Here is a 25,792-nt window from a genome sequence, read left to right on the forward strand (position 1 = left end):
GCTCTTCTCCTGTCTGTCTTTACATTGGCACCAAGTCAATTCTTCCTGCACTCCTCTGCAAAAAAAACCCTAGAAACCTCATGTTATCCTTGATATGTCATAGGTTTCCATTTGGCACTATATTTTCCAACCTGTACTCGTAATATTAGACATGAAATACTTGATATAAAAGCTTGAAAAAAGCTGTGCCTTCTTTATTTCACAGTTTGGTGCATACTGGCTAAGGCTTGTACCAGTTTTGCAGGTTATAATATGAAGAATTTCTATTAATAATGTAGGGAATGAGGATTTTAGTACCAGAATGTTGCCAACATAGACAATGTGCAGGAATTTTCCAGCATTTTTTATTATTAGGTGCCAAGGACTCAAGCTGATGTTGCTGTGGTATCATAACAGGTATTGATATTATCTGATTTGAACTAATGTCTAATAATAATATATTTCCAGCCTCTCTTCTTTTTACCCTGAAAAGCAAAGGGCAAAAAATAAACTTCAGCAAGAGAAAATTTTAAAGTGAACAGCAGTGAGATTTTTATCTATGCTGACTTGGATATAACTCATTTATCTATAAAGTTGCATGGCAAAAAATTGAACAAGAATACGGGGTCAGAAGGGGACCCAATGACAGGCAGTTGAGTAAACAGAGAGTCAGACAGACAATCCACTGATACCAGACAAGACAGAGCAGCACGAGCAGTCTGGCCTCCCTCTCCGTGTCACTGTGATTTCCTACAGTCTAAGAGAAGTCATTGTAGAGCATACAGGGCAGCACTACATCATCGCCCCCACCAATCAGAGGCCATTGTTCCTCCTGCTGGAGCCAGAAGACTGAATGAGACCTCTCCAGTCGACTGGGTTAATCAGCCAGCGAGCATGCCGACGCCTCTCATATGGGACACCATATGCATGGATGGAAAACTTAACAAGACGCACCGGGGCAACCGCTACATGTCTCCATCTGTGACGGTGTGTGACTTAGCAAGTGTGTCAGCAAATAAAAACGAAATCTCTGCATTTATGTCTATCACTTCTGCAAATAAAAAGCTTTCCTTTGCACATATACTACACATCCCTCACCTCCTGTTGTCCCTCCCCCCCTCCCACCAGGCATGTTCGCTTTTCACAAGGCTGCTATTCTTCTTCTTCCAAAGCTAAACAGGAGCAAGCAAGGGCCATCTGACCTTAAGACCTGTCTCCACTTCTCTTCTTCCCCCCTGCCTGACCTCTCTCTCCCCTCACTGCCCTCGTCTAATCGAGACTTTCCCCAAACTCCCGCTGGGAATCCAGCTCATCCTCCACATGTCCTGCCCTGTCCTACTTCCTAAACACACAGTCGTGCTCCTTTCATTGCCGTGTGACCGTAAAGACAATTTATAGTGTCTGCAGGGGAAAAGTGCAAGGAGGTTGTCACAAGAAATCCTTGTTGTGATCAGTCTGCATTCACAGCTTGTTATTTGGTGATGCACGGTGCTGTAACAGAATGGGTATCTTGTGTATAGGGCTCTATCTGATCCAGGATGTATTGATTATTACATGTCCTTAGCTCACTGCATATCTCCATATTGCAATGACAGTAAAGATGTGGTTTATCATTCAGCTCCACTTTTAAGCCAAGTATTAAGCACTGATTTAATTTCAATAGCCAAAATATTTTCATGTTGACAATGAAATCCATATTTCATATAACCTAAATACACTTTTATGTTCATAAATTACAAATAGGTAAGAAAAATAGGTCACTAGATCAAACGGTACAAACAATGAGTAAGAAAATCTGACAGAAGAGATTAATGACAGAAAACAAATAGAGAGAAAGTAAGCCCACAAAGACATGTGCAGACAATGAGCATGTTTGGAGAGTGATTAGGAAAGAGCTCAAAGCTGCCGTCTTCTTGTGTGGGTTCGTGGAAAATTTGACTTTAGATTAAGACGACTGATATTTTGTAAATTTTCTGCATGCTGTCCTGAAGATGCATGAGAGGATGTCTGCTCATTCTGGATTTGTTGTGCAGTCATACAGACCTAGCTTTTTTTTTTTTTCTTAATGAAGGTGTGAAAGAGCTGCAGAATAATCATCAATGCTGTTTTCTTTACAGCATGAAACCATTTTGCATCATACTGCTAATTCTCTCAAAGAATAGAAACATCAACAGTGCAATTTAGTGTGCAAGGTGTGAGTGCATAACATCTTGGGTGTTTTTTCCATCAGATTAAGGAAGAAATGCATCAGAAAATAACAGACTCCATGTGCAAGGACTGTTGGCGTGCAGTAATCTGTGTTGGTCATCTCACAAGAAATTGTTATTGTTATCATTTTGCATTCACAGCTTGTTGTACACCACACACTATAAGAGCTCAACGGTGTGGTTCCAGGAGCATAATTCCCATTCATTTTCTCCTTGGTGGATTTATAAGCAATATATGTAAAAGTATGACATATTACATTATCATTTAAAATGTAAGTATGGGACACAGGTGGTTGAGGTGGGCCCATCGATGACTACAGGCAAATAAAACCCCCCAAAATATATCTTTGAAAAAAAAACTGTCAGTCACAGCCTTTGCCCTTTCCTCCATTATAAATCAAATCAAATGTTTAATAGGTAGGTAGATGTTTTTTCTTTTTTGGGGGGGGGGGGGGGGTTGTTCAAGCATTAAAAGTGTTGTAATGAGGATTTTGTGAAATGTCTGTGGGTGGTTCGGTGAGAAAAAGCAACCGAATTTAGTCTGCCAATATTTGTTATTGTGTGTGGGGGCTCACACTTTTTCTGCATCACTTGAGATTCTAAAAATCTTTTTGGCTAGCGTTAGTGAAAATAGGACAGCCTGAATGTCTCACAGCTCTGTAGACAGTGCAGAGAGTGCATCAGCATGTCAGATAGCCATGCAAACATTGCCAAAGCTGAGAGCTAGCACCACTCATGTTAGCATTGTAGCCAATGAGCTTGGATGGACACACATCCTGCTGCAGCTACAGCACTGTGTAATAATAATAATGATAATAACAATGATGATAATAATAATAATAAGTTTATTATATAGCACCTTTTAAGAACAGCAAAGTCACAAAGTGCTTTACAAAGAGATACAGAAACACAGGCAATGATACAAAGGTACAATTAAAGATTCCCAAAACAGATTAAGTAAAGGCCAAACCAAACAAGTAGGTCTTTTAAACCTACTGTAGGCGTTTTAAAGGAATTAACAGTATCAACTGATCTTAAACCTAATGGAAGAGGGTTCCAAAGAGTTGGAGCAATTAACTCAAACACAGTCTCCTTTGATTTTGAGTGTGGAACAACCAACAGACCCTGATCAGAGGACTAAAGAGTCCTGCTGGGATTGTAAGGTTGTAAAAGTTCAGTAAGGTACACCGGTGCTTCACCATGCAGGGCTTTAAAAGTAAACATAAGAATCTTGAAATGTATTCTGAAATGTATGGGAAACCAGTGGAGAGAATAAAGAATTGGTCTTATGTGTGACTTTTCTGAGAACTCGGTAAGTAGTCTAGCTGAAGCGTTTTGAACTAATTGTAGATGATTTACAGATGTTTTAGTGAGTCTGGTGAAAAGTGAGTTACAGTAGTCCAAACGGAAGGAAATGAATGTGTGAATAACCATCTCCATCTGAGCTGTGGAAACAAAATGTCTCAGTTGAGTGATGAAAGTGTAGAAAGTTAGGGTATGTTCTGGCCAAAAATGTATGATAAAGTAAGGTGAAGATGTGGCGAATAAGCTGCCTGAGGGTGGGAAGGAGGATAGACACAACCCCAGTCGTGCTCTGAATGTCTTTGCACAGGACACAGTAAAATAATCTGTTAAGAAAATAAAGTCCACACCTTTAGGGTGAAGTGAGGGGTGGATGTTGTGAGTAAGCATGGCCCAAATTTCTTACATTTTGCAATCACAAAAAAACAAATGTTTCTAGTTAAAATGGTGCCATCTGGACTTGAGAAGGAATAAAAGACGTAGTGGAACAAAGGGATGAAGACATGTCAGGGACTGAAAACCACTGGTGGTCTCCGGGCATATTAAAGGACAAAAGAGATAGTGTTGAGCTTGACCTTGGCTGCCCCCCCTTCCTCTAGGCCTGGGATGTGGCACATCAGGCCCTGTGATGAACCCTTAGTGCCCTACATGCCTAAAATGTATGCACATGACTGTATGTACCAGTGGTATTTGAGACCATGCACAGAGAAAACAGCAGCAGCAGGTACTAAGGATGCGGGAAACACATAGATTCATTGTTTCTATCTTATATTTAATTTTTAAGACCAATAAAAGTGTTTATATTGCCCATAATCAGACAGGAATTATCTTTATGGACCTATTGTGCCATGCTCCTAATAAATGTAGAATTAATTTCTCCATTTTACACTGTAAATACTCTAAATAAGATCAAATTTCACTCCAGTAAACCAATCCATCTTTAATGGAAATTTCCATACTATATCACTATAGGAAACTTTTTAACCTCATTATCTATGAATTGCATGTAAGATAAAGATATGAGTCATCTGCCCTGCAATGAAGAGACTAAGCAAACAAGAAGCAGCAGGATAATGTGAGCTCAAGCTTACAAAACAAAAGAAGCCTTCACCACAGGCTTTGTTCTTTCACAAACACAAACGCCTACACCACTATTTCTCCTGATCCATGTTTCTGTCTAAGCCTTTCTCTTCATCACATGATACTAATTAGATATTATCTCTGCAAGCCTAAACATTGCCTTTATCTGCATCATTGCCATCTTTAAATGCATTCTTTTTAACCTCAATTTGACGTGCTTATTTCTCAACTTCAGACAGAAAATACCCCCAGCTTAACTCTGCAAATCTTCCCAGCTAGCATGAAGCTCGTTTGTGAAGTGACTTATGGATCAACTCTGATGACAAAAGCAGCGCAGATAAAAGTGACTCAACTTGGAGTAAGCCTGGTTCCAATTAGGTTTTCTCCTTAATGACATGTTACAATACATGCAGCAGTTGAAGGAGGAAGCCTCTGGGAATCCCCTAATTGTGAGCGCTCTGCTGCAGAACAAGTGCAGCGGGTAACAATTCACAAAAAAGCAGACAGAGGAGAAGTTTCTCTTTTTTCTGACCCCTTCCTTCCTCTCTTTTCTTCCGCTCTCAGCTTCCCACTTTACCGAGCGGCCTTACAATGGACGGTCACCTGCTTTTCATTTGGGGGAAAAATGCACCCCAGGCATTCCTCAGTCTCTCCTTCCTCCCCCACCCACCTCCACCCTCTCTAACTCCACGCTCGATGAGCATTTCATCTCAGTGAGGTGGATCCCAGGGAGGAAATTACTCAGTCATCCAGAAGTGAAGAGGGAGAAAAATCCCAGGACTGAGGATTTGTTTCTCATTCAGCTTTCTGAGAGGTACGGGAACTGATGAGGGACAATACTCACATTTTTTTTTTCTTGTCAAACAAGAAGAAAAATAAGACAAACTTCCTATCCAACTCGATTCATTGTGTTTTCGGACACAACTTTCTAAATTTAATTGCAAATTAAATCTAAATGGTCCAGCATAGTTCAGTGATATCACAGTTAATATGGCACTGATTTGCTACAAACAAATGCCTTGCAACTATGCAATAGAAATTGCCTGACAGCCCTCCCTTATCTCCAAATCAAAAAACTACTGCAAAGTAGATTGATACAGAAATATCAGATCATAAACCAAAATAAATATTTCTGAGTGGTAAAATAGAAATAAAATACATTTTAAAATCATTATTTGTGGAAGAACTGATAATATAGCTTAATTGTAGTGAGCATACAGTGCTTGACAAATTTATTAGACCACCCTAACCCTAACCAAAGTAAGGTTTATGCCAACTTTTGCGAAATAAGCACAACATATCAGCAGTCCTCAATGCAGAAATGTGTATCAGGTTTTATGAGTGACTTTCAAATGAGTGAATCCATGGCTGCATTAATAGTATATTCTGACAACCTTGCAAAGCTCATGGACTGGCCAGATTTCAAGACCATTTTAAGCTCAGAGTTACCACCATATTCACTGTGACCATGTTTGTAGTTTACATCCCACTCATTAGCCAGAAGTATACAGCCTGTGCTCTTTGGTGTGCCGTTTGGAGGTTTGATCTATTAACACTGGCTGCATACAGGCAATTATGTTTACAAGAATGTTCATGACAAAGTGAATGCAAGCTGAAAAAGTAATCATTTATACAGCCTTAAAGGTCTAATTGATTGGGTTAGTAGGAAATTAGTTATATCTATGGAAACCAAAGTTTTAATCAATTTTGAGGAAGAATTGGTTGATACAAACCTTTATTGTGTTAAAAGTGCTCATTTTTTATTTGCTAGTGACAAATGAGGATAGAAATTCAAAGACTCTAAAACCGAGTGCAGGTGGTAATGGTAATTCATGTTAAAAAAGGTTGGTTGTTTAAATCAAGAGTAATCCTCAGGTTCAGATTTTAATTTTTCCAACACTTTGAAACAGGATGGGTTCTTTGCTAGCAAATATCAGCACACTACGATTTACGATGCATATGGTACGCCAGCTAAACAACTGGACTCCATCAGTCATAACAGTATGCACCAGATTTACTTACCAGTTAAACTTATCACCAACATTTGACATAAATCCAGTTACAAAAAGCTGTTAGAATGTTGTTTCTAAAGCTGAAATGCAGGTATAAACTAGCCCTTGGCGGATACAATCATGTAGCCCTGAGTGGTTTGGCAGTAATTTAGACAAGAAAATGGAGATAAAGATGTGTGTGGCCACTCAACAAAACTTGCAGGGAGGACTGAGGGTTGGTGGTGCTAGCTCTGCTAACGCTAGCCCCACCAGTCAAACCAGTTTCATATCTTCAGGTGCTGAGAGTGCTTGTTAATCACTGACTGTTTTCTGTGTGATTTGTTATCTTAAAACCAGCGAACCACTCTGATTTAAACTGGTTTGATCAACTTTGAAATTAGTAGCCAACTACATCGCCTAGCTACAGTATTAAAACATAGTGACATCTGCTTATAATCAGCATGTGAGTGTCATCAATGGGAACAGGTTTAGCTTTCTTATATTAGCAGTCTCCAACAAATTTATCTTTAAATCCTTGAAAAATAAATCATGTGGACAAAAAGTCTGATTCTGAACTCTGTTAATCTCTGACAGGTTGAGCAGACGAATGAATCAAATCTAAAGGACACTGCCTGTTCTCTTAAATTTAGCTCTGTATTCTCCAGCCACAGATATTGTTACAAATTAAATTCTGCTATCAAGCACATCTTTTTACCGTACCCGCACATCTGTTTAATGTTAAGCTGAAGACAAATGAGGAACCACATGACGGCTATGAGGCTAAACAAAAGCTCTGTTAGCTCTGTTAGCTTTGTTTATCATAAGCCAGATGTCTAAACACATTAGTTTAAGTTTGCTTTGCACTGCAAAAGCTCTCGTGAATTCTTCTCCAGTCACTCCTGAAGAGCTGCAGCTTTTCAATGCAAAACCCAGTGCAGATTAACTTAAAAATAATGCACAATTGTCTTCACAATTAAGCCCTTTTATAACAGGTTACATCATTTTGAAGAGCTGGGTCTTCTTTTTTATATAAAAAAGACACACCACGTGCTTTTATAAGGTGACTTATCAGCTGAAACACCATAGGGATATCTGATAAAGATATTTAAAAACCTCGCAGAGAAGATGAAACAGTTGGAGCCAAAACAAACCAGATTGAGCTTGTAAGAATTCCAAAGTGATCTGCTATGTACGAGGATGTTTCCAGCAACGAAGACTTCAAATCTTGTAATCACCAAAAGCTGCACAACACAAACAAGACCCATAAAGCCACATTCCTCACAGATAAAGACTAAGCAGAGGATTCTTACAAAAATGTGGGAGGCAGAAGCATCCTTATATTTAATATACTCATATAAAGCAGAGTTACTCTTTTATTCAGTCGATCTGTCCTGATTCTTATAGATGACATAATCAGCTTTTATTCGTTAAATTTTACTCTCATACTTGCTGTATGCCTCCTTCTCTTCAGTTTTTACTTTGTTGTTTTGATTTTATGCTTCTGCATACTCTGCCAAGCAGTGTGAGTGCAAAATACACTCTTTATTATTGTAGTAACACAATTACATTGTCATTTCCTGGCCCGGAGTCAGCTATGTGTTTTGAAATCTTACAACAAATCCATATTAAGCAACTCACAAAAGCTGTGTTTCATTTCTTTTCAGTAAAAAAAAAAAGTCTCAAAATGACCCCAGATAAGCTTTTTGTTTTAGAATAACAGAGCTCTGAACTTTCTCTCGCAGCGTTGTGATAGAGCAGCCCATGAAAACAAACTCTACATGTGGCAACGAGCCCTAAATAAAAGCAAAGAGGGCTGAGGTTCGCTAGTAAGATGGATTCAGAGAGATAAAACCAGTTTAATCGAAGACAGACGAAGTTCATCAGAAGAGCCGAATGCAAAGGAGAAACAGCACGCCGTCTATACCGTGCTGGGTTGGCAGAGAGTCAGACACTTGGAGGAGACCAGTGAAACCTAAACCAGAAACCAGAATGAACTGTAGGAGGGATGGAGAGGACATGTTTGGGTGTGTGTGTGTGTGTGGCGGGGGGGGGTGTTCATGTGATTAGAGCTAATAGTTTCCTGAAGAGTTCATCTTCTGTTCTTACAGACTAGATTAAAATCATTGCAAGGCTGTTGCTGAAAAGACACAAAATAAAGACGATTCAAACAAAAACTACAAATTACTACTTGTACTTACAATACTGAAAACCAAGGAGAGCTTTTGAATAGAGATGGAACCACTGATCCGCAACCAATCGTTATTGGCTGATTTCATCAACAAAACATGATTGGTAGATCAGAATTAATCCTTCTGATCACGATCACCAGAATCATCACCTGTGCTTGATACTCCGGTCGATGTGACTGAAAGAAGCACTGAGCTTTGTAGCCTAATTCAAGCAAATTTAATCTTGAGCAAAAGTATTACGCACATCATCATCCATCCATCCATCCATCCATCCATCCATCTTCTTCTGCTTATCTGGGTCGGGTTGTGGTAGCAGCAGACGAAGTAAGTCAACCCAGACTTCCCTTGTCCCAGCAACGTTCTCCAGTTCCTCCTGAGGGATTCCAAGGTGTTCCCAGGGAAGATTGGATGTATAATCCCTCCAGCAAGTTCTGGGTCTCCTCCCAGTTGGACTTGCCCGGAAGACCTCCACAGATAGGTGACCAGGAGTTATTAGGAGCAGCAGCTCTGCTTCGAGATCCCTCTGGATGAGCCCAGACACCCTCTTTAGGAATCACATTTAGACAACTTGAACCCTCAATCTCATTTTTTTGGTCATTACCCAAAGCTCATGACCACAGGTAAGTGATGGAACAAAGATCAACCGGTAAATAAAAAACCTTGGTTTCTGGCTCAGCTCCCTTTTCATCATAACGGCATGGTACAGGGCCTTCAAAACTGCTGATGTAGCACCAATCCACCTGACAATCTCACAGTCCATCCTACCCTCACTTAGGAACAAGACCCCAGGATACTTGAGCTCTTGGGGTTGTGCTCAAACACATTATTTAATACTGTGATAAGTCAGCAAGGGAAAGGCTTCAAATTATATTTTTTACATGGGGACAATATGTATGAAATGGTTCCCAACATTCCCCCCCAAAAAATATATTGAAACTATCAATTATTGCAATATAAAGCACATTTTGATTCCCCTAGCATGATGTGTTAGAAGTAACCACAAGATACTTGTACTCTGCAGAGAAGGTTGCGTGCTCTTTGAAGAAGTCTCTTAACCCAGTTAAACCCTTACTACTGGTCAACTGTGCCAACCAATGGGAAGCAAAATGCAGCACTTCACTATGCAGTTGTCAAGAGGGAGCCCCACTTTGCTGCAACACCTCCTTGGCTGAACAGTGATCTCCAGTAACCAAGAGTCATTCCCCTCCATCTCATCGCCCACCCTCCCAACACAAGGACATTCTTTATCGCACCTACCCAACCACATGACCATCACAGACCAAAACAGAATTACCACTTTTAACACAACCTGGCTCCATAAATGCACACTCAGGGTAAGGGTTATGCTGATACTATGCCTACCATATCAGCACCCATAACTGCAACCACAAAAAGACAACTATTACTAGTAAAGACATGCAAAAAGTGCACAAGAGGAAATGAGAAAAGTGGTAAAAGAGAAAGCTACTACTCCCTCTTGTTGACTTTCTTTGCATTTCAAATTAGTCGCATTGTTCCGAGTCCAAATGCACTTGCATATGCACTCTGTCTGATACAGTAGATGGTATTAGTCTAGTTATGTCAGGTAAAACTATTTCTATAGCAAATTTCATGCACAAGAAATACAATGTGTTTCACAATCACAGAAAAACTGACTGCAACATCATCATTATATTGCAAACTAAAAATACAATTTAAAACAGGGTAAGGCACGGTGTTTGAGTTCACACTGATCACCAACAATCCAGACCTTACTGCCTTTAATTTACTTGACTTTTTGTGGTCTTTGGCCTATTAGGAGGACTTGATGTTTTTCAGTATGTGAATGATTGTTTATTTCACTCCCATAACATTTGATGCAATACAATAAATGAATCATCACATTGTATTATTCATTTGTCCTTACTGTAGGATATTTGTTGCATTGCTCCTTTAGGGGCTATTTGTCCTGCTCTGTTGAACAAAATCAGCAAAGCATGTTGGCTGAATAAGCCATATGACTTTTGTGCTCCTTTTATCTAGCTGCACCACCAACTGTAGGAGGTCCCAGTACACTGGACTGGCCAACTGCTAGACCAGCTGCTATATCAAAATATAAACTATGATTGGTATCAGCAGTGGATTGGCCATTCTCACTCAGAGATGATTTAAAAAACTCCATATTTCTTTGACAAAGCCAGAATTTAAACTGGCATCAGTGGACTCTGTCCTGAAGATCGCTGTGTTCTACCATTAACCCTCTGGTATTCACCAGTGTAAATCCCAATCTCTCTGGATGAAAGCACAGGCAGCGCAGCAGGACGCTGTCAGCGCCACTTCCAATGAGCATTGTTTGGCCTCACACTTGAGTGCATTGGTATCTGCAGGAGGTCTCAGATCACAGCCAGAGTTAGAGGTTATCATGGCATTAACAAGTTCTCTGGGCCTCTTCAGTGAGAGCCCTCGACTGACGAATCGCAGAAATGGTGCCAAGTCGATTCTCAAGTTCCTTTTAGAGAGTCGGAACTCTAACAGTTGGCACGGTGAAGAAATAAATCCTGGTGTTGGAGGGAAACGGAGCTCTACTCTTAATCAGGGATCTATTATTACTATCACAAATACGCACTCAGAATCTGGCAGCAGGTTTAACAAAGCAACATGCTTCCCTGGTGTGATCACTGTTTGTGGTTTGTTGTGTGAAATCAGTGCCTAGTTAAAATATTTTTTACATAACTTTAACTTGGCCATTCTGTTCTGCTCTGGCAATGAAGACACACAAAGATTTGAGTGTACATGTAGGGAATGTTTTAGCTGATTATGATGCTGTTACACGCATGAGATGTGAAGCATGGCCTTAAAAGGTAGCTTGAGTTAGAGCGATTAACAAAAAAGTCAAATAATTAAACATCTCGTCATCAGCAGCCACAAAAGATAAGAATGTTTAATAATTCATTAGAAAAGTGTTTATTTACAGCTAAAATTAATTGAAATTAAAGCCATTTCAAAAATGCAGCAAGAAAAAGGAAGAAAAGGTTTCCAAAGTGTGGCAGAAAAGTTTGGTTATTATAACAGAAAGGTAAATTGATGACTGAAAATTAGATTACACTGCAAAGGTTTGTTTCTTTTTGTTTTTACAAATGTGTAAGAACACAATTGTGCCCTTTCTACAAGGATTACTTAATTTAAGCAAAATAAGTACTCATAAATATGCACGCATTTATGAAATGTGTTTCTGGCTTTGACGGCATAAAAAAATGCAAAAATTAAAGCCCATGTATATACATATTTAAGAACTTAAAGTGAGAAAATAATTGGAAAATGCATCATTTTAACAGATGCATGATATTGGATTTTTGTCTACATTTAAGTATGTTTTCAGAACTAAAACTTAAGTCCTTTCAACACACTTTAAGGTTTGAGGATGAACAAAGAAATTAAATTTAGTTGTTAAATCACACTTTCAATTTTAAGGAATGAGGATAAATACAGAAAAAAGACCTCAACTGGCATAGGTCTCTTGGTCCAGCCTAAAACTCCTTTAATTTATAAGTATATATGTCTAAAATTCACAGTTGATTTATGCTGATTTTCACTACCAAAAAATAAGATGCAAATATCAGCAGAAATTTGAATCAGCCTATACAGATGTTTGCATTTTTAAGCCAATATCTGCCGATGCTGATGTCAGGCTGATAATATCGTGCACCTTTCATCATTTTACCAAACAAGTCCAAAAAGCACGTAGCTTGTTTGGTCAGAGTCATAATCTGCTAAAGGCCTTTGCACACTGAATTCTGTTTTTTTTTTTTTTTTTGGTTGCTTTTTGTCCAAAATAGTGTGACATTAAAAAAAGGACCTTATGTTGTTTGTTCATGTTTGCACACTGACTCCATCATTATTTTTCAGGACTGGTTTGGATTTTTTTGTGCCGGATTTTTTGCAACCATCTAAGTCTTTGAATAGGTGGTGGTCTTTTTAAAGCAGCAACCTTGTACTGAAACTTTACCTTAAAAACAAAGTTTTGCTCATGTATTCTGTAGATACCAGCCATCAAATATAACAGTTAACAAAAACAGATAAAATTGTACTAAAAAAGGAGACTGCATTAAAAGTCGTGTGATCTCTCAACCTTTGCACAATGCTGTGATGCACAAGTGGGTGTGGGTGGACCCCGTGTTTTCTTTTCTTTTTGAAGGACTTATATTCAAAGACTTATCTTCACTTCTTTTTTTGCTTAGCAAAATAAGACCATTTGCATCTTACTGTGAATAGAAAATAAATGTGTTAGACTGGGAGTGTAAGGTTTGAGTTTGTCTCAGATAACAGATTCAAAAACATCCAAAAATAACACACTCAGAGCGCAAAAACCTGAAAACTACACAATGCATTAAAATAGGGGGGGTCCAAGCATGTTATATGGCAGACCTGTCCATATGAACAGTATTTAGATTGAACTCAGTATCATCAGATACTATCTGCAGATATGAAAAAATTCTTACAACCATTATCTACTGTAAATATCAGCCATAAGTTCTAACACATTTAGGAAGTTTACTGAAGTGTTTGTTGTCTGAAGTACATTTACATCAGTATCTTTATCAATATCAATAATTTCTGAAATAAATAAAATAAATATCTGCAAAAATCAAATATTGTGCATTCCTAAAATGCACTTTAGACCAGTGTTTCCTGACCTTTTTTACTGAGTCCTGTACTTTCAGACCTAAGCATGACTGAGCCCCCCAACAAGGATCCACATGAAAACAGAATGGCCTGCTGTTATCAAATTAACATACATTTAAATCATTCTATTAGGTAAAAATCCAATAGGATCGTCTTACAATCACGTCCTCACAGCATAACCTCAATATAAATGATCCTGTGAGTGAGTTATTTTATTAATTCATGCTAAATTCAATTTGACAACAGAACAGCGTAGTCCTGTGCTCCCATTGAGAACTCTGGCACCCATGAGGAGGTCCCTGATTCCTTGTTGGGAACTGATGCTAAAGACAAAAGTAGAGCTATGCTTTAGGATGTCTTGAATCAAATACAGCTAAGATAAACAAACATGAACTGTTGTAAGGAAAGTGAAAACTTCTGAATTTAATCAAATTGAAGCCTGTAGCATCTGTTTAGCTGAAGAGACAACACAGGTTATGGTTTTAGAGAGCTCCAAAACTATGAAACAATCTTAGTCTCTTTTTCTGTACAAACTAGACAAACAGAAATGTGAAAGCTTAATGTCGTAATTGTGGTGTAAATGTGCAGGTGGTACGTTTTGCCTGTCCTGGTCCCAGTCCTGAAGGGTCCAGGGCCCCACAATGAGCCTCCTGTCGCCTTCTTAACTAAACTTAACTACAACCAGGTCCAACCACCCTCCAGACTCTAAAGAAAAGTCTGAGACCAGCCACCACAGTTGTTTCACATTTTAAATACTGACCTCTGACCTCTCCTGTTCTCGAGGGACTAACAAGCTGTTCCTTCAGCAAGGTCACCTGCAGAAATTTATCACCCATAAGAACAAATTTTACTGCAGCAGTAAACCCTGAGAGGCCGACAAACTACTGAATGTGTTGTAGAGCTAATTAACATGTTCAATTAAAGCTAGACCGGCTGATATTGCATCAGATTCCTACTGAACTATAAAAGGACATGACATCTTATTGAAAAAAACATGATTTACACAACAGTGTTCAGATGATGGTAAAGGCTTGAGCCTTAATCTATAGTATGAAGGAATTCTTTCATTTTTAAACAAAATAGCAAATTTGGCCACGTTACAATGACTGAAAACTCATCAAACTTGGCATACTTAGCAGTTTTGAAAAATTTTGCAATATTAAAAGGGTGTAATGCAAGTGTTGCACAATGGCTACATATACCACCCTTCAATGTGTTTAAATTAAGGGTCCCTATAGAGGTGTTAATCAGGCACATGTTTGAAAATTGGACTTATGTGGCTTGATAAGATCTACAACAATGCCTGTCAGACCTGTACTCTAACTCCAACAGGAAATCTGCCATTTTAGATTTATCAGAAAAAAATCATGGTTTTGGGGTTATTTCAAAGGCTCCTTCTAGGGCTAACTCTGCCCTGAGGATTCATCCTATTCAGCCGAAATTTAGTTTAATGCAAAAATGGAACTTAATGACAATAATTTTTCTACTGGGTTCATGATGTTGAGCTACATTGCTGGCAGAGTCTTCCATGGGTTCTTCTGTTGTTGGGGTTTTGTCTTTCTTGTGATGCTTGCTGCTGTGTTTGACGTTTTGTCATCATTGTTATTCTGCTTACTCTCAAAGCACTTTGTAAACCTCTGTACCTACACCTTTGAAGGTGCTAAAAAAATAAAGTTTATTATTATTGCATCAAGGCATATCAGTACTGAGTATTTCTGAAAAGGTATTCAGTGGACTTTAAGGATAAGCAGTTAACGACTGATATGGCACTGATATGGCACTGATATGGCACTGATATGGCACTTATATGTATTTGCAGTTAAAATAAGCAATTCGTAATTTTCTGTAATTTCAATGTTAGATTTTAAACATGCGATAGGATGTCAAACTGTCTTTAAAGAAACTAGACTACTTTATTACTAATCACTCTTGACAATTATAGCTATTACTTGTTTGACTTCTAGCCGCTTAGACAGTGTTGTTAGACATAAGGGAGCCTATAGACAGTAAAACTAGAGCCAGAGCAAAGACACTACTCACTGTGGAGCCAAAATAGCACACTTTGTTTGCCTTTAGTATCTAATTTTGGGGAAAGAACTTCTATATATCATACACTGTGGGTGAAGTTTTCTCACTTGCATGACTTTCTTCATTTTGGTTGACCGGTCCATAAAATGTGTCCATGACATCAGGTCCCACAGCTGACAGAATTAAAGTGTGTGAAAGACACAGCCCATAACTAGAGGTTAAAGGACAAGAATTCTCACTTTCTAAGGGGCCAAGTTAGGTAAACCCTCCAGAGGACATGAGGCAATTTTGCACTAAATTAGACCTGATACTAAGAGTCACATGAAGTCAGAGATGATACAGATAGATGTATGATAAAGATAGGAAAAATGAGGGACCTATGTCTCAGCTTAGCACAAGGCTTCTACAAGTTCTTTGGGTGTAGGCATTAAGAATCACTGCATCTGTACAACAGGGGTAAGTCTCAAACAGAAGTACGAATGAACACAAGGCAAATGAAAGCAATCATGACAGGTATAACCGTGAAAAACCAAGAACAAATTATCCAAACACCTGATCATTGCCCTGGTGCATTAGAAGAATTTTCTGAACACCCGTTTGATTGATGACATGTGTTGGTCATAGGGGTTGGTGGTTACTTGGATCACCAATTTAAATGGGGATAAGAAGACTTTACTGAGATTTTAAAGTCAATATTCCTGGATCATTGTGAGCAAGTGGGAAAACCAAAACCCAGTCAGAATTCTGAACACTGAATCTCCCCCCAGGCGAAGCCAGAAGGCCATGCATGGGAGGTTTAAGGCCAATGTGCCCAGTGAAGCATGCACAAGGCTGGGGGTCTCTTTAGGAACCAAAGGGGTGGATGGGAGGGGTAACACAAAGCTCAACAAGTCTCATAAATCAACTGAGCAAGGGTTAAACTTCCCTTATTGTTGCTGACCATTTTTGCAACCACCAAAGAGCAGAACCGAGATGAAAAATCACAAGAGTTGTTGATAAATTCCTGAGGATGGCAACAACGGAGTGAGCGCAAACTGCATGGCAGATCCATTACAGTGAAAAACACTGGGGCAACATGAACCCAGATGTTACAACTGAAGAAATGTTGGTGTTTTTCAAAGGGGCCCCACATGTGGGACTTTTTTTCAGCTCAAATCAGAGGTAATCTCAGGAACTGGGATGGAGGGGGGGGAATCAAACAAGCAACAGACCATGAGAGGAAGAGGAGGGGTGTGAGAGAGGAGCAGAAAACTAAAAAGGGGTTAGAGACACCCTGATTGATCTGCAACTGATCAAAAACGATCAATTATCATTAAAATTATTATTGAGGAAATCAGCATTGTGAAAATTTAGTACCTTTGACATTTGGCTTGAAATAAAAGTCATCACCTCGCCTTGGGGTCAGCTATTCTTCTCCACTCAAAGCTGCTGTTGTAATATCCTCAAGTGTTGTAATAAGTCCTGTTACTTAAAACCATTAATCCAGTGTTGAAATCAAGGTTGAAACCAGCAGGATAAAAGCCAATCAGCTAATCTAAGAGTCAGCACAACATTACATCATAATCTGATTAAGATTAGGCCAGCAAAACGACATTTAGACCAGGGTAAATAAAATGCAATCACAGTGTGTTCAAATGAACCTCCAAGAGAGGAAAAAGGAGGTTTGGAGAGGAACTTAAAAAAATAAAGTTGTTTAGAGGTGAAATTTCTACATTTTCACAGCAACATGAGTGGGTTATCCCAAATGTAGGATCTTTGGAAATGCTACCATAAAAGTTTTTTCTTCACAGGCATTTATATGTACTGTTTTCCAAGCCATTTAAATGTGGATTCAAAACACCTGGAAATCTATTCAGCATTATGGCCAAAACACAGTGCAGTTCCACCTTAAAGAAAATCATTTTTTGAGTCAATACCCCTTTAAATTGTTGAGTTGTAGAAAAACAATTTTCATCTCTGCCTCCTAAATAAAATGTAGATACCTGATGTTAATTCTCTAAAGCTACATAACTTTGGCTTTTAACTTTTAATTCCATCTAGCTTTTTGCAGATGATGTAGTTCTGTTGGCTTCCTCAGCTGGGGATCTCCAGCAGGCATTGGGACAGTTTGCAGCTGAGTGTGAAGCAGTTGGGGTGAGAGTTAGCACCTCCAAGTCTGACACCATGGTGCTCTGCCTGAAAACAGCTGATTGCTCCCTCCGGGTGCAGCGATACTGTAGGCCTTGTGCTGGACCACTGTGAAGAAGGAGCTGAGTCGAAAGGCAAAGCTTTTGATTTCCCAGTCGATCAACCTCCCAACCCTCACCTATGGTTATGAACTCTGAGTAATGAGCAAAAGAACATGTGGCCGAAATTAGTTTTCTCCAGAGGATGTCTGGGCTCAGCCTAAGAGATAGGGTGAGGAGTTCAGACATTCAGAGGGAATTCAGAGTAGAGCTGCTGCTCCTTTGCATCGAAAAGAGCCAGTTGAAGGGGTTCAGGCATCAGATCGGGGCGCCTCCTTTTGGAGGTCTTCTGAGCATGTCTGGCTAGGAGGAAACCTCAGGGAAGACCCAGAAAGCACTGAAGGACTTATATATCTGGTCGGTTCTGGGAATGCCTAAGGATCCCCAAGAAGGAGTTGGAAAGGGTCGCTGGGGAGAAGGATGTCTGGATTGACTTTGTCAGCCTGCTGCCACCACGACCTGGATAAACAGTGCAAGATGGATGGATGGACATAACTTTGGCATGGTAGGATCTTAGTTTAAGTTTAAAAAGCAAAATTTGTGATTAGGGTATGGACTTATTCATAAAAATGCATAAATTGTTCAGATTAATCACAATGTTAAACTATATTTTTTTTACATTGCACTGTTTTTAAAGAAGTCAAAAAGGGTTTGATTCTGTCTGTTTGGCAAGAAGAATGAACTTTCCATGTTTTGTTCTGGGACCATTAGGGTCCATTTGTTTATCATCTATTTCTTTTTGGATTTATAGATCCTAATGCTAAGCGGTAACCTACAATTTACAAACCTGAAAGGTTTTGGGTTTTTAACACAACATTAGGGACTTCCTGGCTTTGCTCGGCAATTCAAAGCAAATTCATCAGTTGTAAAGTGCAATGAAGTTGATGGTCAGAAACTTCATGTCTCTCTATTTATCTTTCATTGCACAGTTCATATTGATGTCCTTCTCCTTATCTTGTTTTTACTTATGGCACATTTCTGTCTTGTTACTATCCAACATGTTTTTACTTACTTATGGTACAATTTTAAAATGCTTTTATCTACGTTTTACAGAGAGTTGCTCCCATTTTGCAGCATTAAGTACTACAATCACTTAATCATGTTTTGCTAAATGTGTGCAAATGGAGGCCATCTTACTATAAAGCAAATCTACCTCGTATGAAGAAAGTCACTTAAGAGACTCTTTACACTGTTAAGCCCAGTGCTCGCCAACCTTTTTCAATTAGTTAATGTTAGCAAACAAAGCTAGATCTATACTCCCAAATTCACTGAGAAAAAAACAACTAATTTTCACATTTCAGTTGATGTAGTTTCATTTTTCCCACATTTAAGCAAAAGAAAAGAAAAAGAATAAAACACGTGTCAGATTTCATTCTTAATCTTCCTATTTGTGAAGGTTTAAGATTTAAATGTACAAACATAATACATTTTTGAGCAGTCAATCTAGTACAGCCTATTTGAAAATGTTAAAAGTCACATTTGCATTTAATAGCTTATAAAAAAAATCCAAAAGAAGTTTGAACTTTCTTTTTTAGTGAAACCTCTACAAGAACAATCTGCAAAAACAGAACACATTTTCATAAGTCAATTATCTTGTTCATACTGAAAACCAAAGGGGTTGACCAAAATTACTCATGACTGGATCAGACAACTTTAAGTTTTTACTTTTATGACGGCACCATGCAGACTATACAACAAAACTCTTGTCCTGTCTTTACCCACAAACTAGCAATCTACAAGTGTGATCCCAAACCAGTCATTGTATACTGTCATCATGATTTTATCTGCTGTCTTTGTAACTGTGCGTGAGTTCATAGGTCATCAAGGAGGCGGGCCCGGCAGTGTCAATCATAGCAACAACATAAGTGTTGTGTGTGATGCTAGCCGTCCTGTGCTCAGAAAGGAAGAAAACAGCAAAACAGAAACGATTGTGGACCTGTCCCTAAGAATCAAGAAGAGGACAATATGGACAGCTTAGCCATCAAATAGAATTTAAAGTATGTGATAGCATGTCGAGAAAATCAGCCAGGTGGGCCTAGCTATGCTAGCTTTGCTGTATGTAAAAAGGAGATACTGGAGCGGGGGGGTCCCTGTGGGACAAAGACAGGGAACAAATGCAACCCTGTTGGTCAGTGCCAGGTTGTCAGAGTAGATCGAAGATGCAAGACAAATTCTGGCGTGCAAGTCTTGTTGAATTATGGTGATGGATTATGTCACACTACGAGAGTGTTCGTTATGCCTCATGGTATAGTCTGGCCAACCATATGTCAATCTGCTTCAGCAATTGTGCCAAAATCTGGCTAGATCTATAAGGGTCAGGTCCGGCCTTCACATAACACATCCAGAGTTAAAGATCTACTTGTAATGTCTCAGAGATCTACCAGTAGATTGCAATCCACAGGTTAATAACCACTGGGTTTAGCGCACTATACAGCCTTATTTAATTATTTGTATTATTTCACATATGCAACGACTGAATCATCACGTTGTATATTTCAGTTGTTCTTGCTGTAGGATATGTGTTGCACTGCTCTTTGGGAGGTTTCTATGCAGCTCTGTTGAACAAAGACAGTAGAAGCATGTTGACTGAATAAGACTGTTATTGTCTTTATATCATGTTACACTGCCAGCTGTTTGGGGTCCCAGTGCACCACAAACTCGCTCTGAGATGACTGAGATGCCCTGATTGAGAAAAGAAATCTTGATCAGGGCATCCCTAAAAGGAATAAATCTTTGCAGAAGTCTGTGATCCAAGCCAGTTTAAAACAGTCACAACAAGTTTGAAGTTTGTCCACTTTTAAGTCAAAACAACCACAGACCAATGACCCGACATTCCTGAGATGACATTATTTCCCAGAGCAATCCTTTTGGGACCCAACTCTGAACCGAGATGGACTGAGTGTACGTTAATGGATATCGATCATCCTGACAGGTTCTTTGAAGCCTCACAACACTGAAGGTCTAGCCGAGGGTCAATAATAGCACTGACACTACTCAGGCAGTGGTCTAAGGCCAACAAAAGCTCTGAATTACATAACAGACACCTGGACATCCTCTTAATGACACCTTTTTGAGCATAAACCTGGGATGTCAAAAGGATTTGCATGGTCTTAACTTTCTCCCTGCCATGTTCTTGTAGAGGACGTTTGATTACTTTCTTGTCTGCTCAGAGAAACCTGATAAAACTCCCTAAAACCCTTTTTTTGGAAACCATTAATTATTCACAATGTTTGGTGGACGAGACGCACTCTTCTGAAGGTCTTCTTTCAAGGCCTCTTGCACCATCCGTGCTCACTTTGCCCTCTGATCTCGCTCAAAGCACCATCCCTTCATTTCCTTTGTCCTTCAAATCGCTCCTGTCATTTCCTATATTTCTCTGAGCATTTTCTTTCTGCTCCTCAGCTGGAAAACCTCCCTTTATCCCGGACAATCCGGCCCTGACAAGAGTAAAACCTCCCCGTTTGAGGCCAGGCTGAGGAATAGCTCCTGTCAAGTTCATGGGGACGGTCTGTTTCCTGCATCTGTACTTACTCTTTCACTCTCACATGCTCACTCTCTCTCTGTTCCTATATCTCTGTCTTCCACTCCTCTGTTGTCCATAACAGCTTTTGCAGCTGTAGTCTCTTTTCAAGGAGCCCAGGGAGTCTGTCTGTGTCCCGACTATGAAAACCTGATCAGTCTTAAAGGAAGTGCTGCTTTAGATCAGAAGAAAGGAGTACTTTGAGAGAATTTCACTAATTTTAAAGCTTCTCTGATCTCTCAAATGGTAATGGAACAATCTTTGGGTTTCTGGGAAATCTTAATCTTTGGTTGCAGCAAAAAGTACTTTCTCAGATGACTGCAACCCTGATCTGTCAAAAGATGATATCAGCTTCAATAAAAAAGGCTCTGGTAAAGGTTCATCTACTCATTGCAATTAAAAATATTTGAATTCATAAATACCCCATTGCTTTTTGACACCTCACCCTCACCCTGACAGTTTCTGATAAAGTTCAGTTTCTCACACATTGATGATAAATGGGCAGGCTGCCCAGGTATATTTGTGGCAGCCAAAGTTCAATTTGCCAAACCTGTTTGGTACGTGCTCAATGCCATTATAAGAACATATGAGAAAGTATTGTTTTGTAACATTCATGCCAATAAAGCTTACTGAATTGAACTGGACTGATTTGAAATACAGGAGTCTGCTGGTGCGCCCCTCCAATTATAGAAGACAGATGTGCAGATTACAGTTAATCTAAAATAACTCTCAGAGTAAAACTACACATACGTACCATGTTGTGACCACGCTGTGGCCTACCTAGTTTGAATTTTCTTGGGAGGGGTGCTTTAACCCTCATTCCTGTAAATTATTGGGGTTAAAAATAGGCTTAAGTGTAGGCACTGAATGACAAGCATCTAACATCTCATAAAAAGGCCATAGCCAAAAGTTTTGAGTACGGTTAACTCAGATACAGTGGGCCTTAAAACATTTGTCTGCTCTTACTTAAATAAGTGTTCAACATCTGTCAGATTGTAGGGGCATATCCTGTTTGTTTTTCAATGAAAGTGGACAGGTTATTAGTCACATTAAGGGTGAAAAAAGCTCTGAAATTATTTATCTTGGCCTGGTTCACAAAAACCTGTTATTTTTGGTGTGTATAGACTTTTTAGAGCCATTGTACTTCTAATTCTCTGGCAAATCTTTAAGTTTTTAGGTTTTCTTTGCAGAGAATGGTAACCTATTTGGCAAGCTTTTAGATTATTTGACTAAAAAAACACCTTGAGGTTTCTGGTAAAGGTCACAAAAAACACTCTTTCAAAGAAGGGGAACCATAAACCCAATCTGTTCATACAATGTACTAAAAGGTGTACCCAGAACCACCAAGTAAATCTTTCTTTTGATTACAAAGCAGTGTTTCCCACACATTGATAATATCAGGGTTGACTAATTAGGTATACTTAAAGCCACTCAAGTTTATTTGTCAGTCAAATTTTCTTTTTCTTTTTTTTAACACATATACTATATAGTTATAAGTTCAAAATTCAGGTGTTTCAATCAGACCCATTGCCACAGGTGTGAAAACTCGGCTACATAGCCATGCAGTCTCTTCTGACTTCAAGTGTGGTGTGATGGATGCCCCCGTTGCAATAAGACGGTTCAGGAAAATTCTTCTCTGCTGGATTTTCCACAGTCAGCTGAAAGTGATATTATTAGAAAGTGGAAGCGTTTAGGAACAATTGCAACTCAGCTACGAAGTGGAAGACCACATAAAATCACAGAGCAGGTCAAAGACTGCTATTGCGCATGGCGTGTTGCCAGCACACTGCTGATTCCATTGCTGAGGATTTCACAACTTCTACTGACATTAATGTAAGCACAAACATTGTTTGGTGGGAGTTTCGTGAATGGGTTTCCATGGGCAGGCAGCTGCATGCAGGCTTCACATCACCAAGTCCAATGCCTAGCGTTGGATGGTATGTTGTAAAGCATACTGAGACTGAACTCCTCTCTGTTTGGCAGTCAGATGGGTGAGTCTGGGTTTGGCAGATGATGGGAGAATGTTACCTGCCTGACTGCATTGTGCCAACTGTGAAGTTTGGTGGAGGATGGATAATGGAATGGGGCTGTTTTCCAGGGTTTGGGCTAGACCTCTTATCTCCAAAGAAGGACAATCTTAAGGACCCAGCATATCAAGTCATTTTGGACAATGCTTTGCTTCTAACTTGGTGGCAACAGTTTGGGGACGGCCCTTTTCAGTTCCATCATGACAGTGTTCAAAGCAAGGACTATAAAGACATGGTTTGATGAACTGAAACAGAGATTGCGAGCCAGGCCTTCTCCTCCAGCATCAGGCCTGACTCATAAATGCTCTACAGAATGAATGGGCACACATTCCCACAGACACACAACATTTTAAAAAATATGGCATACTTTGCCTACAGCAAGGCATCTTACCATTCCACTAAAACAGTTTTATTTTTTAAAAATGGCGTACCTTAATCCTAATCATTTTAATGTGGCATACCTGTGTACTAAAATTTCAACCAACAGTTCTTCAACCAAAATCATTCACTTGTTGAAGAGAGCCTCAAAACTAACCTCTTAAAATGTGGTGTGCTCAAACATATTTAAATTTCCTGCAATGATTCATATCTTCATTTTTTAAAAAGCCTCTTATTGACAAGGGAAGGGTGCCTTAACCCTAATCCATCAAATGACGGAATATTTAATCCTTTAAAGGTCCTGGAAAGGCGGAAACTTTCTCAGAGTACCTTTGCTCAATGACAAAAAGGTGAAATTCCGAGAAAAACTTCAAGTTTCTGGCCAAGTTTCATCTTTTGTTTGCATTGAAAGGGAAACTCTCAGATAAAGGTACCCTAACCCCAAATTGTTGGACTAAGGTGTACCCAAATTGAGGCTGTTTCAGACCCAAACAAAGATCCGCTATTAGCGCAAGAGCTCAGATTGAACCCCACCCCCTTAAGTGAGCCCGCTTTGTCATACAGTGCGCTGATGCAGTCAATCAGTGACCCAGGGCTTAGCTGGGGGGCTTTGAGGTTCTTTTACGACCCCCCCTCTTTTCACCTCGCCTCCCGCTCCTCAAAAGAAAGAATGGTAATTAACTGATGAAGAGCTCTGTAAGATTATCCAGTCTCCTCGCCAAGGAGTCCAGCCCTACCAGTGGTGTGCAGTCATGTCCCAAAGGACCAGTGCAGAATGGGGAAGGATGGATCTCAATGGTCTATTCAACGTCTCTCCTCTTTCATCCTCTATTCAGCTTTTAAAAAAGGAGTGAAGCAGCGTGCAATGTTGTATATTTGAGCCAGGAATGTTCTTTCATATCAGCACAAATTAGGAGAAGCACTCAGAGTGTTTTAAGACAAATGTCGAGAGCGTGGTCAAAATGCTTTTAGGAGACACACAAAAACACATGAGCACCGTTCTTCACTGACCACATCAGGGCTTAGAGGGCACACAAGTGCACAAACAACCCCTCACTGTGAGCGGGAATGCGCGGCAGATTGAATTATACAAGAGAAAGCAAAAAATAGCTGTGTCCCAACCACCTAGAGTGAGACAGAGCAGGACACAGAGGGAGGAAGAGGGTGAGGAAGAGGGACAGAAGAAGAGAAACTTTAAATCAAGTTTTTAGTCCGTGCACGGAGCTGCAGAGAAAACTTCAAATATGCTTCTCAAGAGATGAAACAAAAGAGAGTTTGTCTTGGGTCTGCACGCCCCCCTAGCCTTCTTCATGATATCGCCCGCATCCAAATGTGTCATCGTGCCAAGGCCCCCCACAGCCGGGGTCCCAACCCTCCACCCAACCCCCGAGAAGAAGACCACCCAAAAGATCCTGAAACAGCTTGAATTGATCACTTTCCCAATGATGCTGGTGTGAAGCATCCACTCAGACGAGCTTTGTTCCTAACTGCATCATGAAGCTTGTGCACACTTTATGTAACAGAAGTTTGCAAACACCAAGATTTTCATTGCCAGGTTATGCACAGAGGTCTGCTATCTCCTAAAAGTTGCAAAATGTGAAACATAAAGAAAATCTGCTCTGCTTTCACGCCAAGAAACTGCAGCTGAAATGTTATCTCACCCAGAACATGCAGGACAGGCAGACCCAGGTGCGAGCAGGTCCTGCCAGAGCAGTTGGCATGCTCAGTGACACAGACGGCATGGTGACGGGTCAGAGTGATGCTGCTGCTACAGACCGGTGGGCTTCCTTAAATCTAATCCAGCCAGGAGAAGAAGAGTTGCCCAAAGCTGCAAAGCCATGACTTATCCTGGATGTCAACACTGCCTCTGCCTCGCTGTCTGACTCTTCTCTAAATAAGATCCTCTCTGCCTCTCCTCTGCGCTCACTCTGCCTCTCTGCCCCTCTGTCGGCGAAACTTTCACAAAGCTTTTTTTGAAGGGGGGTCGGGCTGCCCCCAGCGCTCCACGGGAGGAAAGGGGGAGGGTGTTGTGCTTATTATCCATCTCTTTTGCCCCTCCTCTCACTCTCTCTCATCCTCCCTCCCTCTTTAGTCCTCTAAGTCCCACCACTTTTAATTTCATTCATTTCTTGCTCCCACCCCCCTCCTCCCTCTTCGCCCCCCCACCTCAGCATCCATCTCTCTCCATCTCCCCCTCCTCCCTC

At 40.0% G+C, this 25,792-nt stretch overlaps 1 protein-coding gene across 8 annotated transcripts in view; it reads right to left on the bottom strand.

Moving 5' to 3' along the window:
- The window catches only part of tns1b (tensin 1b), a 319,315-nt gene that overhangs the window by 227,584 nt on the left and 65,939 nt on the right, over nucleotides 1-25,792 (bottom strand). The window contains exon 1 of one of the 8 annotated variants that reach the window (XM_041806325.1): nucleotides 25,250-25,507. The exons of the other annotated variants lie outside the window; for them this stretch is intronic. Within the exon in view, the coding sequence (XP_041662259.1) occupies nucleotides 25,250-25,330 (81 nt within the window). The 5' untranslated portion in view covers nucleotides 25,331-25,507. Of the gene's footprint in view, nucleotides 1-25,249; nucleotides 25,508-25,792 lie in introns of those variants that run through there. 8 annotated transcript variants of the gene reach the window in all.

Source organism: Cheilinus undulatus, linkage group 15 (genome assembly GCF_018320785.1).
Source record: "Cheilinus undulatus linkage group 15, ASM1832078v1, whole genome shotgun sequence".
Lineage (NCBI taxonomy): Eukaryota > Metazoa > Chordata > Actinopteri > Labriformes > Labridae > Cheilinus > Cheilinus undulatus.